The 12,765-nt window shown below is 55.4% G+C and overlaps 1 protein-coding gene across 1 annotated transcript; it reads right to left on the reverse strand.

Moving 5' to 3' along the window:
- Positions 1-11,394: 11,394 nt before the first annotated feature.
- On the reverse strand, positions 11,395-11,844 carry LOC141737664 (calmodulin, striated muscle). Its single transcript, XM_074572603.1, has one exon. The coding sequence runs from the start codon at positions 11,842-11,844 to the stop codon at positions 11,395-11,397; it is 450 nt and encodes a 149-aa protein (XP_074428704.1).
- Positions 11,845-12,765: the final 921 nt, after the last annotated feature.

The raw sequence follows: 12,765 nt of genomic DNA on the forward strand, positions 1-12,765 counted from the left end.
ATGTTACAGCTGTATCTGGAGGGAAAGGTGTTCCAGGAAAGTCCTTTGAGACCCAATGAGGTAGAAAACGCCACCTGAGTCGTTCCCTGGTGTGCTGCGGGTGGCCGGGTCACGCCACGGCTGTTGATGTCCAGATGGGTGTTCACTTGCGCGTTTCTGGGTTTCCAACCTACGAGTGAAAATTGAGATGGAGACTCTTTTTAGTCTTTTATCCAACCCGTCGAGCCCTCCCTTCTCTTCATCCCGCAGGGATGTCTCAGCTGGTTGCGAAGCCCCTTCTGAGCTATCAGGTTTTACAGCTCAGAGGAAAGGCCAAGCAGACGCCAAATTAAACCGATGCGATGTTTTGGCTTCCCTTAATATCTCAGACTGCACTTTTTGCGGCAGTTAGCAGTTACTGCATGAGTAGCGGCGTCATCCTTGCCACAGCTATGGTCTGGAGAGTTTAGGAATCACTGCGGCCGTCTCAAATTAAGATGAAAATTAGACGCTTTGGGGATTAACCTTGCCCTAACAGGGTGGCAGGGGGTTACGCTGGGTGTCAGATTTGGATGAGGGTCTCTCCTGGCCCGTGAATCGCTGAGAGAACCTCCACTTACTAATACGAGAGGCCGCGGCAGGGCATCGGAGAGCCATCCCCAGCGCTCCGCTTCTGCCAACCCATCGCTCCGTGCCGCCCTGCTTGATGTGAGCCGCGGGAGTGGACGATTTGGGATGGCCCTCAAGACATCCCAGAGGCTGTGGGTGTGCTCTCCTGTATCCCACGAAGCCGTACCCGTCTCTCGTTGCACCATCACGTCGCAGGTGTGGGTTGGGAAAGGCAGTTGTGGCTGCCCCCAAGAGATTCCTCCTCCGGTTATTTTCGCACTGGTTGTTTTATTTCTTATGTGTATAAGAAAGGTCTGAAGAGGACCTTATCTTCTGGAAGTTTTATGCATCTCGCCTGAGTGCAGCCTCTGGCCACGTAGGGTTGACTTCTCTCAGTTATGGGTTAAAAAAACGTGGAGATCCCAAGCACCCAAGTCACGCTTAGTTTATGGGAACTGGCTGCTTTTGCTGTTTCGGTGGCAAGTGAAGGACCCATGGGTTTGTAAAGAGTCTGGGGATTGTTGGGAATGAAAGAGGCTGGCTGAATCACGGGTGTTATTAAGTGAAACTCCTCGGCTGACTCTGCTTGGGTTACACCCTCTGCTTTATTTTTATGTCAGGTTCTGGCTATTATTTGACTTCCTTCACCCTCTAATCCAAATGTCAAATCAGGGCGTGAATCCAACGCAAACCAACCCAAACCCACCAGGCCAGTCCTGCTTTCACCCGTCCCCTTCCTTGGGCTCCCCAGTCTGCAAACCCAGTTGAGTGTTTCAGGCCACCTCCCCTCTCTTGTGGGTTTCTCCTTCCTGCGCCACCAGCTTTGCTACGGATCCAGCAGCATGGGGAGCCATCTGGAATAACCCCACTGCTTCGGAGAAGCCCAGGTGAGAACAGGGCTTTGCTTTCATCCGTGAAAATCATCTTCTGGACAGTCAGCCTTGCTCCTGGGCGCTCCCAGTTGCTGCTGGCCGGGCTTCTTAAGATCGGCTTGCAAGCGGGAAGCTTGATCCTAGCAGCTTTTCTCCAACCATGTGAAGTTTGTCCAGAAAAAACAAGGTGTGACTGAAGCCCATGCATTGGAAGAAAGCCTCCCGGTGCTGAAGACTTAACTCCTTGTAACGCCGGCAGCCGTTACTTTGCCCGGAGGAGGCGGAGAGGAGCCACCCTTCCCCTCCGTGCGTGAAGGAAGGATTTGCGCCATTGGTTGCAACTTTCCGAGTCTCGGCGTAGAGAAGCAGCGGAGAAGGGAAAACTTCAAGCACAAACAGCGTTAGTTTTTGGTTTTTTTTTTTTATTTTTTAGTATCTTCAGGGGACTTTGTACAAGAGATCGAACCCCAAGAGCTGCCCTAACCTTAGCGAGCAGCAAACAAAGACCTCGGTGTCCTCTGGAAGGTGGCACCTGAAGATGAGTAACGCGGTGGTTGCATCACGTTTAAGGCAAGCATGAGCATGAAGTCTCTGTTCTACCTCTTGATTTAAAAAAAAGAACATCTCCAAACGCTGAAAACCTTGAGTGTTTACCTGAGCCTTCACACACCCCGTTCATCACTTCCCTCCTTTCTTCAGGGGAAGATGCGATCTTGCAGGGACTTGCAAGAAGATGACCTGTCCCGTACGCTTGAGCGGGAGCAGATAGGTGTCAACCGGGTTGGGGGGGTCTCTGCTGACTTGCGCTTGCTTGAGGTCCAGCCTCGGGCAGCTCGGAGTTGGTGAACGTCCTGCTCCCTGGCCTGGGGGCAGCTGGCACACCGGTTGTTTTGAAATCGGGTTTTTTGAGGCTGAGATTGTTATTTTCAAACTTAAAACCTAAATCCATAGCAAGGTAGCAAAGCACAAGGGAGGGGGAAAAAAAAACCCTACTGATTTCCGAGGACCTCTGGAAACCTTGACTACTTCTACGTGGGGCACGTTTAGGTTTGTCTGTGCTGTTAGTTAACTCCAGGCTCTCCTCCCTGCGTGCCACCAGGATAAAAAAACCTCATGGGTCCTGCAAAAAACCCCAGACCGACTCATTTCTTCACCCCACAGCGTAGATGGGGCTTGTGCTTCGGTGTGTGCCCTGTAAGTGGGATACCCTGGTGCTTCTCTGGGTTTAGGCGCCAAGACGCTGGGCTCAGAAAGCGTTGACCTCTGTTTGGAAAGAGTACAGCGTGCTATGAAGATGCTATTTGTATTTATACCTGGTTGTCTGATGTTTTAATGGTTTCTAGCACATCGTGACGGTAAGATTTAGGCAGGTGCAAACGGGCTGGAGTGTTATTTCATGATTAAAATTCGCTCTGAAAGGTTTCGTCTGTGCTTGACTGTGTCTCTTCCATAGATGGCTGTGGGGTCCGCGTGGGAGCCCTGCCAGCTCCCCTCGCCTCGTCAGCCTCATCCCTAATTGATGCTGCAGGCAGGACCGTGGCTTTATGGACCTGTGCAACCAGCTGAAATTACCCTCCTGAGGATGAACCAGCCTGGTTGGCCACATCCAAAGGTTGCCCAGAGAAGCTGTGGCTGCCCCATCCCTGGAGGGGTTCAAGGCCAGGTTGGACGGGGCTTGGAGCAACCTGCGCTGGTGGGAGGTGTCCCTGCCCAGGGCAGGGGTTGGCACTGGATGATCTTTAAGGTCCCTTCCAACCCAAACCATTCCATGCGTCTATGAATTATAGCCAATGGCTCAATGTCCAAGTGGAGACCAGTAATGAGTGATGTCCCTCAAGGGTCTATACTGGGACCAATAATATTTAATATCTTCATCAACAATGTAGACAGTGGGATTGAGTGCACCCTCAGCAAGTTTACAGGTGACATCAAGCTGAGAGATTTACTAGAGGGAAGAGATGCCATCCCAGGGGGACCCTGACAGGCTTAAGGAGGCCCATGCAGAGCTCATAAAGCTGAACAAGGTCCTGCCTCTGGGCCAATCCCCACTGTCAGTAGGGATGACTGAGAAGAGCCCTGTGGATGAGGACGTGGGGGTGTTGGTGGTCGAGAAGCTCAACATGAGCCGGCAACGTGCACTGGCAGCCCAGAAACCCCCCGCAGCCTGGGCTGCATCCCCAGCAGCGTGGGCAGCAGGGCGAGGGGGGGATTCTGCCCCTCTGCTCCGCTCGGGGAGACCCCCCTGCAGTGCTGCCTCCAGCGCTGGGGCCTCGGCACAGGAGAGACACGGAGCTGTTGGAGCGGGGCCAGAGGAGGCCCCGGAGATGCTGGGAGGGCTGGAGCCCCTCTGCTGTGGGGACAGGCTGAGAGAGCTGGGGGGGTTCAGCCTGGAGAAGAGAAGGCGCCGGGGAGACCTTCCAGCCCCTGCCAGTCCCTAAAGGGGCTCCAGGAAAGCTGGGGAGGGACTCTGGCTCAGGGAGGGGAGCCATGGGACGAGGGGGAAGGGTTTTCCACTGGAAGAGGGGAGATTGGGATGAGATACTAGGAAGAGATTCTTTGCTGTGAGGGTGGTGAGCCCCTGGGCCAGGTTGCCCAGAGAAGCTGTGGCTGCCCCATCCCTGGAGGGGTTCAAGGCCAGGTTGGACGGGGCTTGGAGCAACCTGGGCTGGTGGGAGGTGTCCCTGCCCAGGGCAGGGGGTTGGAACTACATGACCTTGAAAGGTCCCTTCCAACCCAAACCATTCTGTGACTCTATAGAAATAGGCTGGTTTTTTTTATAGTGGTCACAGGTTTTTCGGGACATGGCAGCTGAGATTTTGAGAGGACGTGGAAACGCTAAGAAATAAGCGCCCCCCCACCCCCCCCACCCCCCCCACCCCCCCCAAAAAAGTTTTAGTCCTTGTTTCCCAGGGATGCTTCCCGCATCCAGCTGAAACGTGGGCAGAAGGGCTTGGGCTGGGGAAGCCTCTTCCCCCCGGGCAGCTCGGGAAGGGGTTGGGGGAAATCCTGAGTCCTGGAAGAAAAGGGAGGCTGGAAGCAATATCCCAGAGGAATTGGGAGGAAGGAGATGCTGTCCCACCAGCCAGATCCTTCTCCTGGAGGAGGAGCCGATCGGGGTGGGGAAAAGCTGCCTGTGGGTTTTGGGGGTGATGGTTTGGGCTGGGGGGAGGAATCGCCACCGATTTGCCATGGGGGTGTGTGTGAAAAGCTTCAAAAATCCGCAGGTTTTTGTTGCCGCTGGGGTTACGGGGAGCCTCTTCCCGCCGCGGTGCCGCTTGGCGGTGCTGCTCCCCCCGGTAAGAGCAGCCAAAACTCCCCAGGGAGTGGGAAATACTCAACCGGCCGGGGCTGCACCGGCCACGTTTTTGCAGGAGAAAGACAAATCCTGGAAGAGCTTTGAAAAAAAATCTGCTCCCCGAAACAAGCCCGGGCGGTTTTCCGTGGGCGGGCGGCGAAGGAATCACGGGTCCCCCGGAGCCAAGATGCTCTTTTATTCCGCCAAAGCTCTTAAATCTGCAAACCACGGGCCCCGTTTCGCCTGTATTTGTTTTTTTTTTTATTATTATTATTATTATTATTATTTTATTTTTTTCCCATATCCTGGGTAAAAATAAATAGCAACGACAAATCACGTCCGGGCGATTCGATTCCTACATCCTGGCTTCAATTCTCAGCGTCGCAAGAAGCTTTTTCGCGTTCCCCAGATCTGTCAGTAAATAAAATTCCCTCTGCTCTGGGCTCAGGGGGCGGTGGGCTGCGTTGGTTTTTTGTTGGTTTGTTTGTTGTTTTTTTTGTTTTTTAAGGAGAAAAACGGGAATGGAGGGGAAGTTGTGGAAACGCAGCCCGGCTGGGGGGAGAGGGGGAGCGGGGGGCAGGTTGTGCCTCCCTGGGTGGGATGAAAATAGGGCAAAAACAACAAAAAAAAATGGGGACGGAGGGACTGCAGAGCAGTTATTTCTTTATTTTGGCTTTGCCTGGGCTCATTTTTTTTTTGGGGGGGGGACAACACGACATCTCTTCTTGCAAGGGCTGATTTGGGCCTAGCGTGGATCAAAGTGGGAAATTAAGGGTGGTTTTTTTAGGATATAAAGAAGGGAAGGCGCTGGGCTCTAAAGCTGTGGAGGTGGGTGGGTTTTATTGTGTATCTCTGCGGGGGGGGGGGGGGGGTGTGTGATTTATAGAACTACAGCACCATCCTCCTGCCTAGCCCGGGGGGAGAAAAGAGGGGAAAAGGCCCCAAAATCTCCTCGGGCTGGGACGCGGGGGGCTGCGGTTACGTGGGGCTGCCGGCACGCCGGGCCGCGTGCGTGGTGGCTGAGGTCATGGCGCTATTAATTTCCCGTTAAAAGCCCCCCCGACTGCTCCGGGAGCTGCAGGGATGGAAAATGAAGCAGCTCCGATTGCGGCTGCTGCAGTTAACCCCTGCAGGGATGTCTGACTTTTTTTTTTTTTTTTTTTTTTTTTTGGTGTGGAGAGAGCCAAATCCCACGGTGCCAACGATAGACTACACCCCTTGAAGGTCGATGGTGAGCACCTTGGCCACCCTATGGCTGCTGTAGGGTCTCATCCGGCTCCTGGAGGGGCTCAGAGTCCCCTGAAATGTCTGGAAAACTCTCCCGGCGCCTGCAAAGACCTCGACTGATTTAATCCCCCGCCAGCCGAGCGGGCTGGAGCCACATCTGCCCACCCTTCGGTGCTGGAAACCCAGCCATCACCGAGCACCCGGGGGCCATCGGTTGGTTGCATTTCACCCTCAATGCTCCCCCCGGCTCCCAGGGGCTGAAGCTGGGGGCTTATTTTGGTAACTCGAACTTGGGCAACCCCTGGGCTGTGGAAAGGGGAGAGAGGAGCCTTGTGAAATGCCGCGGCAGCTGGGGGATCCCAGCGTCCCCATGAAGAGCCCCAAGCGTCTTCGTGAAATCCCTTGGTGCTTTATGTTGAGCCTTGGGAATGCCGGGGAAGCGAGATGGGGGTGCCGGGGAGGTCTCCCCCCCTCCTCCTTGCAGCTGGGCACAGGGCTCATCTCATGCCCCAACAACCTACCTGGCATTTGCAGAGCATGGGGACCCCTGTCCTGGTCCCCTTTCCTGGTCACACTTGTCCCCAGCTCGTGGTTGTTCTGGTCCCCTCTTCTTGTCCCACTTGTCTCCTGCTCCTACTTATCCTCAGCCCAAAGACTTGTCCTTGTCTCCGGGTCCTGCTTGCCCTTGTCCCCTGGTCCCTTCTCCTGGTCCAACTCCATCTCTTGATCCCACTTGTCCTTGTCCCCTGGTCCCACTGGTCCCTTCTCCTGGTCCATCTCCAACTCTTAGTCCCACTTGTCCTTGTCCCCTGGTCCCACTGGTCCCTTCTCCTGGTCCATCTCCAACTCTTAGTCCCACTTGTCCCCTGGTTTCACTTGTCCCCATCTCCTGCTCCCATTTGTTCCATCTTTTGGCCACATTTTTCCTCTTTCCTGGTTCTTCTTGTCCCCAGCTCCTGGTCCCACTGGTCCCATCTCTTGGTCACACTTCTCCCCAACTTCTGGTCTCGTTTGTTTTCCTCTCCTGGTCTTGTTGGTCTTGTGGTACCATTCATCCCCTCGCCTTCTCCTACTCATCCCCATCTCCCTGTCCCGCTTGTCCCCTCTCCTTGTCCCAATTGTCCCTTCCCCAGCCTTGCTCTCTGGGGCAGCAGAGGCAGTTTTGGCATAGACCTGGCAGGATTCAGTGCAGACTTTTGGGGCCAGAGCCTTTCCCCATCAGGGGAAGCCCCACGCAGCCCCCCAGACCCCCTTGCTGGATGCCCTGGCAAGCGCAGCCAAGAGGGGAACGCGATTTTGGCCGGGCTGTGAGCTGAGTCCAAGGAAACTCGTGTCATGCAAAGCAGCTCAGTGCCTTGGATGCTGTTGGGCATCTGCATCATGGTGGCACCCAAAGTCCCACGTGGGACAGAGGGGCTAATACCAAAAAAAAAAAGGAGGTAAACCCAACCACTCAGGTCCCCAAATTGGGCACTTTGCCCCCAAGCAATGTCCCATCTGGTGCGACCTCGGGCTCAGCCCTGGATTTGGCACCAAATTGCTCCATTCAACATCATCTTGGCCATCCCTGGGCACCCGTCGCCCATCCTGTCCCATGCCCCTTGCCCGGTCATGGGCCAATTTGTGTTTGATTTGTTTTTTTTTTAATTTCCCGCCCGTGCAGTGCTTTCTCCTTTCACAAACGACCTGAAAGTGGAAAACCAGCGAGAGAAAAAAGCACTTTAAAACACGTTAAAAACCACCCCTGAGAAATGAAACAGCTTCCTGCCAGACTAAACATTGGAGAGATGTACTCCCAAATGTACCCCCCAAAAAAGGGTTTTTTTTTTAAGTTTTGTTTAGTTATTTATTCCCCTGGGCAGATCCTGGCTTGCTGAACCCAACCCAGCCCTCCTCCGCGGCATCCCCTCACCCCTTGCCCCACCAGCCCGGATCAACCCCGCTTCAAAAATCCTTTTTTTCCCCATTTTTTTTCACGGCAGGCGGGTGTCGAGGGGCCTCCCCTTCCCGCGGGCAGCGACATTTCCCAGGCGATACGTCATGTTTGCTTAAGAGTTATTGCCGGGGAGGAGGCAGGGAGCTGCGGGCCCGGGGTCGGCAAGAAGGGGGGGAAAAAATGGGGAAAATGGGGAAAAAAATCCTGCCCATCTTTTCAACATCCTTTGGGAGGGCTCAGAAAAACTCCTTGGTCCCCCTTGAAGGGGGTCTCAGTATTTTTTCCCCAATGTTCAATTGATGTGTTTTTAAAGCCCAGTTGTTGAAATGTTGTTAAAATGACGTGTTTTGCTAAAAAAAAAAAAAAAGGGAACGGGGAGAATATGTGACTGATTCAGCAGCGCTGGAGTAGAAGCCGCTCCGGTCCTTCATGGTGGGTGATGCTGGGGAGGGGTGCCATTAGCTGCTTTTCTCCTAAAACCCATAATTTTGGGTAAACAGGGTCCAGGTGAAGCAGAACCGTGAGCAGGGGGAGGGGAGCGATGGGGGGGGTTACACCCCTGTTTGCGGGTGGTGCTGATGCTGGAGCCCTCGGTGGGTTTTTGTCGGAAAGGCTGGAGGAAAATACATGGAAAGGTGGTGGAAGATTGTTTGCCAGTGGTGGAAGTGGGATCAGCTGCTGCAGCCTGGATCCAGGAGATCCCCCCGAAGTCCCATCCCAAGGGATCCTCCAGGGCCTATCCTGCAGGAACCTTCATGTCCCATCCTAGATGATCCCTATGTCCCATCCTAGATGATACTCACATCCCATCTTAGATGAACCCCCAGGTTCCACCCCAGACTATCCCCCAAGTCCCAACCCAGGCGGTCCGCCATTGTCCAACCCAAGTGGTCCCTCATTTGCCACCTCATATGGCCTGCCCCATCAGGTCTCATCTTAGATGATCTCCTAGATCCCAGCCTAGATGATCTCCTAGGTCCAACTGCAGGTGATCCTCCAAGCCCCATCCTAACTGATCCCCGGTGTGTTGTCCCAGGGGACACTTCTTCCCTCTCCAGGTCCCATTTTAAATGATCCTCCCAGGTCTTTTCTCAAGGGATCTCCCAGGCTTCATCTGAGATAATCGCCCAAGCTCCATTGTAGATGGTTCCCCACATCCTTTCCCAGGTGACAACTCCCCCAGATCCCATCTTAGATGACCCCCAGGTCTTATCCTAAGAGATCCTCCAGGTCCCAGCCTAGATGATGTCCCAGGACCCATCCCAGGTGACCCCTACCCCAGGTCCCACCCTGCGATCTTCATCCCCAGGTGCAGGAGACCATCCTGATCAGCTTTTGGGGTGAAAATGCCTGGTCTCTCTTCCTTGACACCCCACGGTCTCCCCTTTCCACCCTGCAGGGACTCCTCCACCTCCCAGGCACGGAGTCCATCGCCTGTACCTGCTCAATTAATTTAATCATTAATCAACGCCGCATTCAAACTGCCCCGTGAGTCATGGATCTGCCCCACGTGGGGGAAGGCAGCGTGCAAGCTCCAGGATGGATCCTGCACACCCCATCAGCTCCTCCACCTCCCGTGGGGCAATTTGGGCCTCGAAACTTGGATTTGGGAAGCAAAATCCCCTCCCTTGGCCATGCTGAAGCAAACAAGACCCTCCCATCCATCCGTCTGTCCATCCTGAGTGATGCCGGCGGAAACCTTCCCTCCGTGCTCCCGAGCATCAAATTGAGGGAGAAATGGGCAAACCCACAAACGAACATTCTTTTCCGGGCCGGTGCCGCTGCTGCCGGGGCTGCGGGGCCGGTGTTTCTGGCGGGGGTCCAGCCTCCCGCTAAAGACCATTGGTAAGAAAAACCAGCTCAGGATAAGTGGCGTGAAAAAAAAATACTCCGGTAATTAAACAACCCCAGAATAGAAGGAGAAAAGGTCAAGCCTAAAAATACAGGGTATGGTTTTGCGCTGAATATGTGGCGTTAATAAATAATCGTGTTTTCGGGAAGGTCTAATTTTAGCGTCTCGGGTACAATAGCCTGGAGTGACCCCTCCGCTTGTCTTGATCTGGATGGATTTGGAGGATTTTTTGGGCTGGCTTTGCCCTGCTCGTGTCCCCCCCGCGGGGCCGCGGGGCAGGTGGGGTGCGCGAGCGAGAGGGCAGTGCGTGGTGAAGGCGCCGGGTGCCGGGCTGGGATGGAGCGAGCGTGGGCGTGCTCAGCCCCGCCGGCCGGCGTGCAGGCACCAGCCCGGTTTTCCCAGCGTCGGGAAAACAACCGGGATTGCCAAAGATCCCAGCCCCAAGGATGGGCTGGAGGTTGGGGGGGTGAAGTCCTCGTGGTGACCTGAACATCCCCAGAGCTGTGATGTCGCCGTGAAACAGCCATACCCTGCTCATGCCACCTCCCTGTTTGCTCGTTGGTGACTGGGCATTAATAAGACCCATTATAATTAATTTTTCTTCAACCCCCTGCCATGTAGGGGATCACCCCGGCCCGGGGCGGGAGTGATGCTGCAATCGGGTTTCACCCTCTTTGTGGGGAAACTGAGTCACGGAGAACATGACGGGGTGGATTACGGCCAGGAAAGGTGAATCCCGCTCCACTTATCTTTGGGATGAGGATTAGGGCTAAATCCATCTCCTTTTAGATGGGGAGGAGAAAAGGGCCCCCAACACCCTGGCAGACCCTAAAAGCCATGGAGATTTGGGGTGAGGATGGCCACAACGGGGTGGGGCTGTGGCTGGAGGGTGCCCAGCACCCATGAGGGGCATTTTTCCAGCTTGTAGGGAAGAAGAATGGGGGGAAAGAGGATGGGGGTGATGCGGGGCTTCACCCTGACCAGGATACGCCCATGTCGGTGATTTTGGGAGGCTTGTTTTATAACAGGGACCCCAAAGAGAAGCTGAAGGAAGCACTGGCAGCCATGGGGGGACATTTCTTTATTGGACTCGGTGCAGTGCTGGGGGACATGTGGTGGCCACCAGCACCTCTACGGACATGAGAGGTGCATCTCGTGGGGGGCAGCGGGGAGGGACTCCCCGTGTCCATCTGCAACCCAAGCCCCATCCTGCCAGGTGGGACGCCCGCATCCGACGCAGACACTGGCTGGTGATGTTCCATCTGGGATAAAAGAGGATTTTTCCAGCCTGGGATGGTGGAGAGAAGGCGGTAGGGGATGGAGGGGCTGGGGGACCACCACAACCTCTGTTCCCTACAAAGAAATGAAGGAAAAATTTTTAAAAAAGCACCATGAACTTCATTTTCGCAATCTCCAGCAAGAGTTGCTGGGCAAGAGATGGTCGGGATGGGGGAAATGCAAGATTCGGGATGGGGGAAATGCAAGATTTGGGGTGGCCATTTCAATGGGTGGGGTGGACCCCGTGGTCCGGGACTTTCCATGCACGTGGGGTTGGGCGCGAAGCTGCATCCCAGCGAGTTACCTGTGGGGATGGGGTTGGAGATGGGTAGTATGTGTGGGGGGGTCACTTCTCCGTCATCATCCTCACGAACTCCTCATAGTTGACCTGCCCGTCGTTGTTGCAGTCGGCCTCCTTGATCATCTCGTCCACCTCCTCGTCCGTCAGCTTCTCGCCCAGGTTGGTCATGACGTGCCGCAGCTCTGCCGCACTGATGTAGCCGTTGCCATCCTTATCAAAGACCCGGAAAGCCTCGCGGATCTCTTCCTCGCTGTCCGTGTCCCTCATCTTCCTCGCCATCAGCGAGAGGAACTCGGGGAAATCGATGGTGCCGCTGCCGTCGGCGTCCACCTCCCCCACCATGTCCTGCAGCTCCGCTTCGGTGGGGTTTTGCCCTAACGAACGCATGACGGTGCCCAATTCCTTTGTGGTGATGCAACCGTCTCCATCCCGGTCAAAAAGGGAAAAAGCCTCCTTGAATTCGGCGATCTTCTCCTCCGACAGCCGCTCAGCCATGGCGCTCCCCGCTCGCACACGGCTCTGCCCCGGCACGTCGCGGCGCCGGCGGGGAGGCGCGGATGGGGCCTCCTCCCTCCAACCTGCCTCTCCCCAGAGGAGGAGGAGGAGGAGGAGGAGGAAGAGGAGGAGGAGGCAGGAGCTGGGGCACGTGGGAGAGACCGAGCTACGGGTTCAGCTGGACCCTGGTGGAGCAGGCAGGGCAGTTTCAGGGTGCTGGAGAAGGGTGACCACCTTGGGCCACCCCAGCTGCTGTCCCACTTGCCCTGCCAGTGGCATTTTGTGGGGCCGGCTCCTGATGAACCTCTAATTAAGGAATTTGTGCTGCAGCTTGCAGAAAAGTGGTGGTTTTGAGGCGCTGGAGGAAGGAGGGTGATACACACTATTTTGGGATATTTTAATGCAATTTTGGTGGGGTTTGGAGCTGTGCAAAGCCCTCCAGCCCTTTACTGGGGGGGCTGAGAGGGGACCCCCCCAGTCTCCCCAGCTCCAGGACCATCCTGGTGATGCTGGCGAATGTCAAACCTGCCGAGGGAGGGTTCCCTTCTGCAGGTCCAGGCAGAGCCTGGCTGCCCGGAGCCGGTGTGCTCCGCGCTGACGGAGACCTGAATCAGCTGTGATGCCTCTTCCGGGCTCCCTGGGAATGGCCCCGCAGCCCCCGGGGCAGCTGACGTGGTGGTGCATCAGGTGAGAGGTGTCATGAGTCCTGCCCCGGTTAGTCAGGGGTTAACGCCTGGGGCTGAGTGAGGGTTAACCATGCTGTAATGGCCTGCTTTCATTTTTACTCATCTCTTACAGCAGGGAGTACAGCGGGGTTGCGAGGGAAATGACAATGAGGGCTATTTCTCTGTCCATCTACCCATCCGTCCATCCGTCCGTCAATCCATCCGTCCATCCCTCCATCCATCCATCCATCCATCC

Source organism: Larus michahellis, chromosome 1 (assembly GCF_964199755.1).
Source record: "Larus michahellis chromosome 1, bLarMic1.1, whole genome shotgun sequence".
Lineage (NCBI taxonomy): Eukaryota > Metazoa > Chordata > Aves > Charadriiformes > Laridae > Larus > Larus michahellis.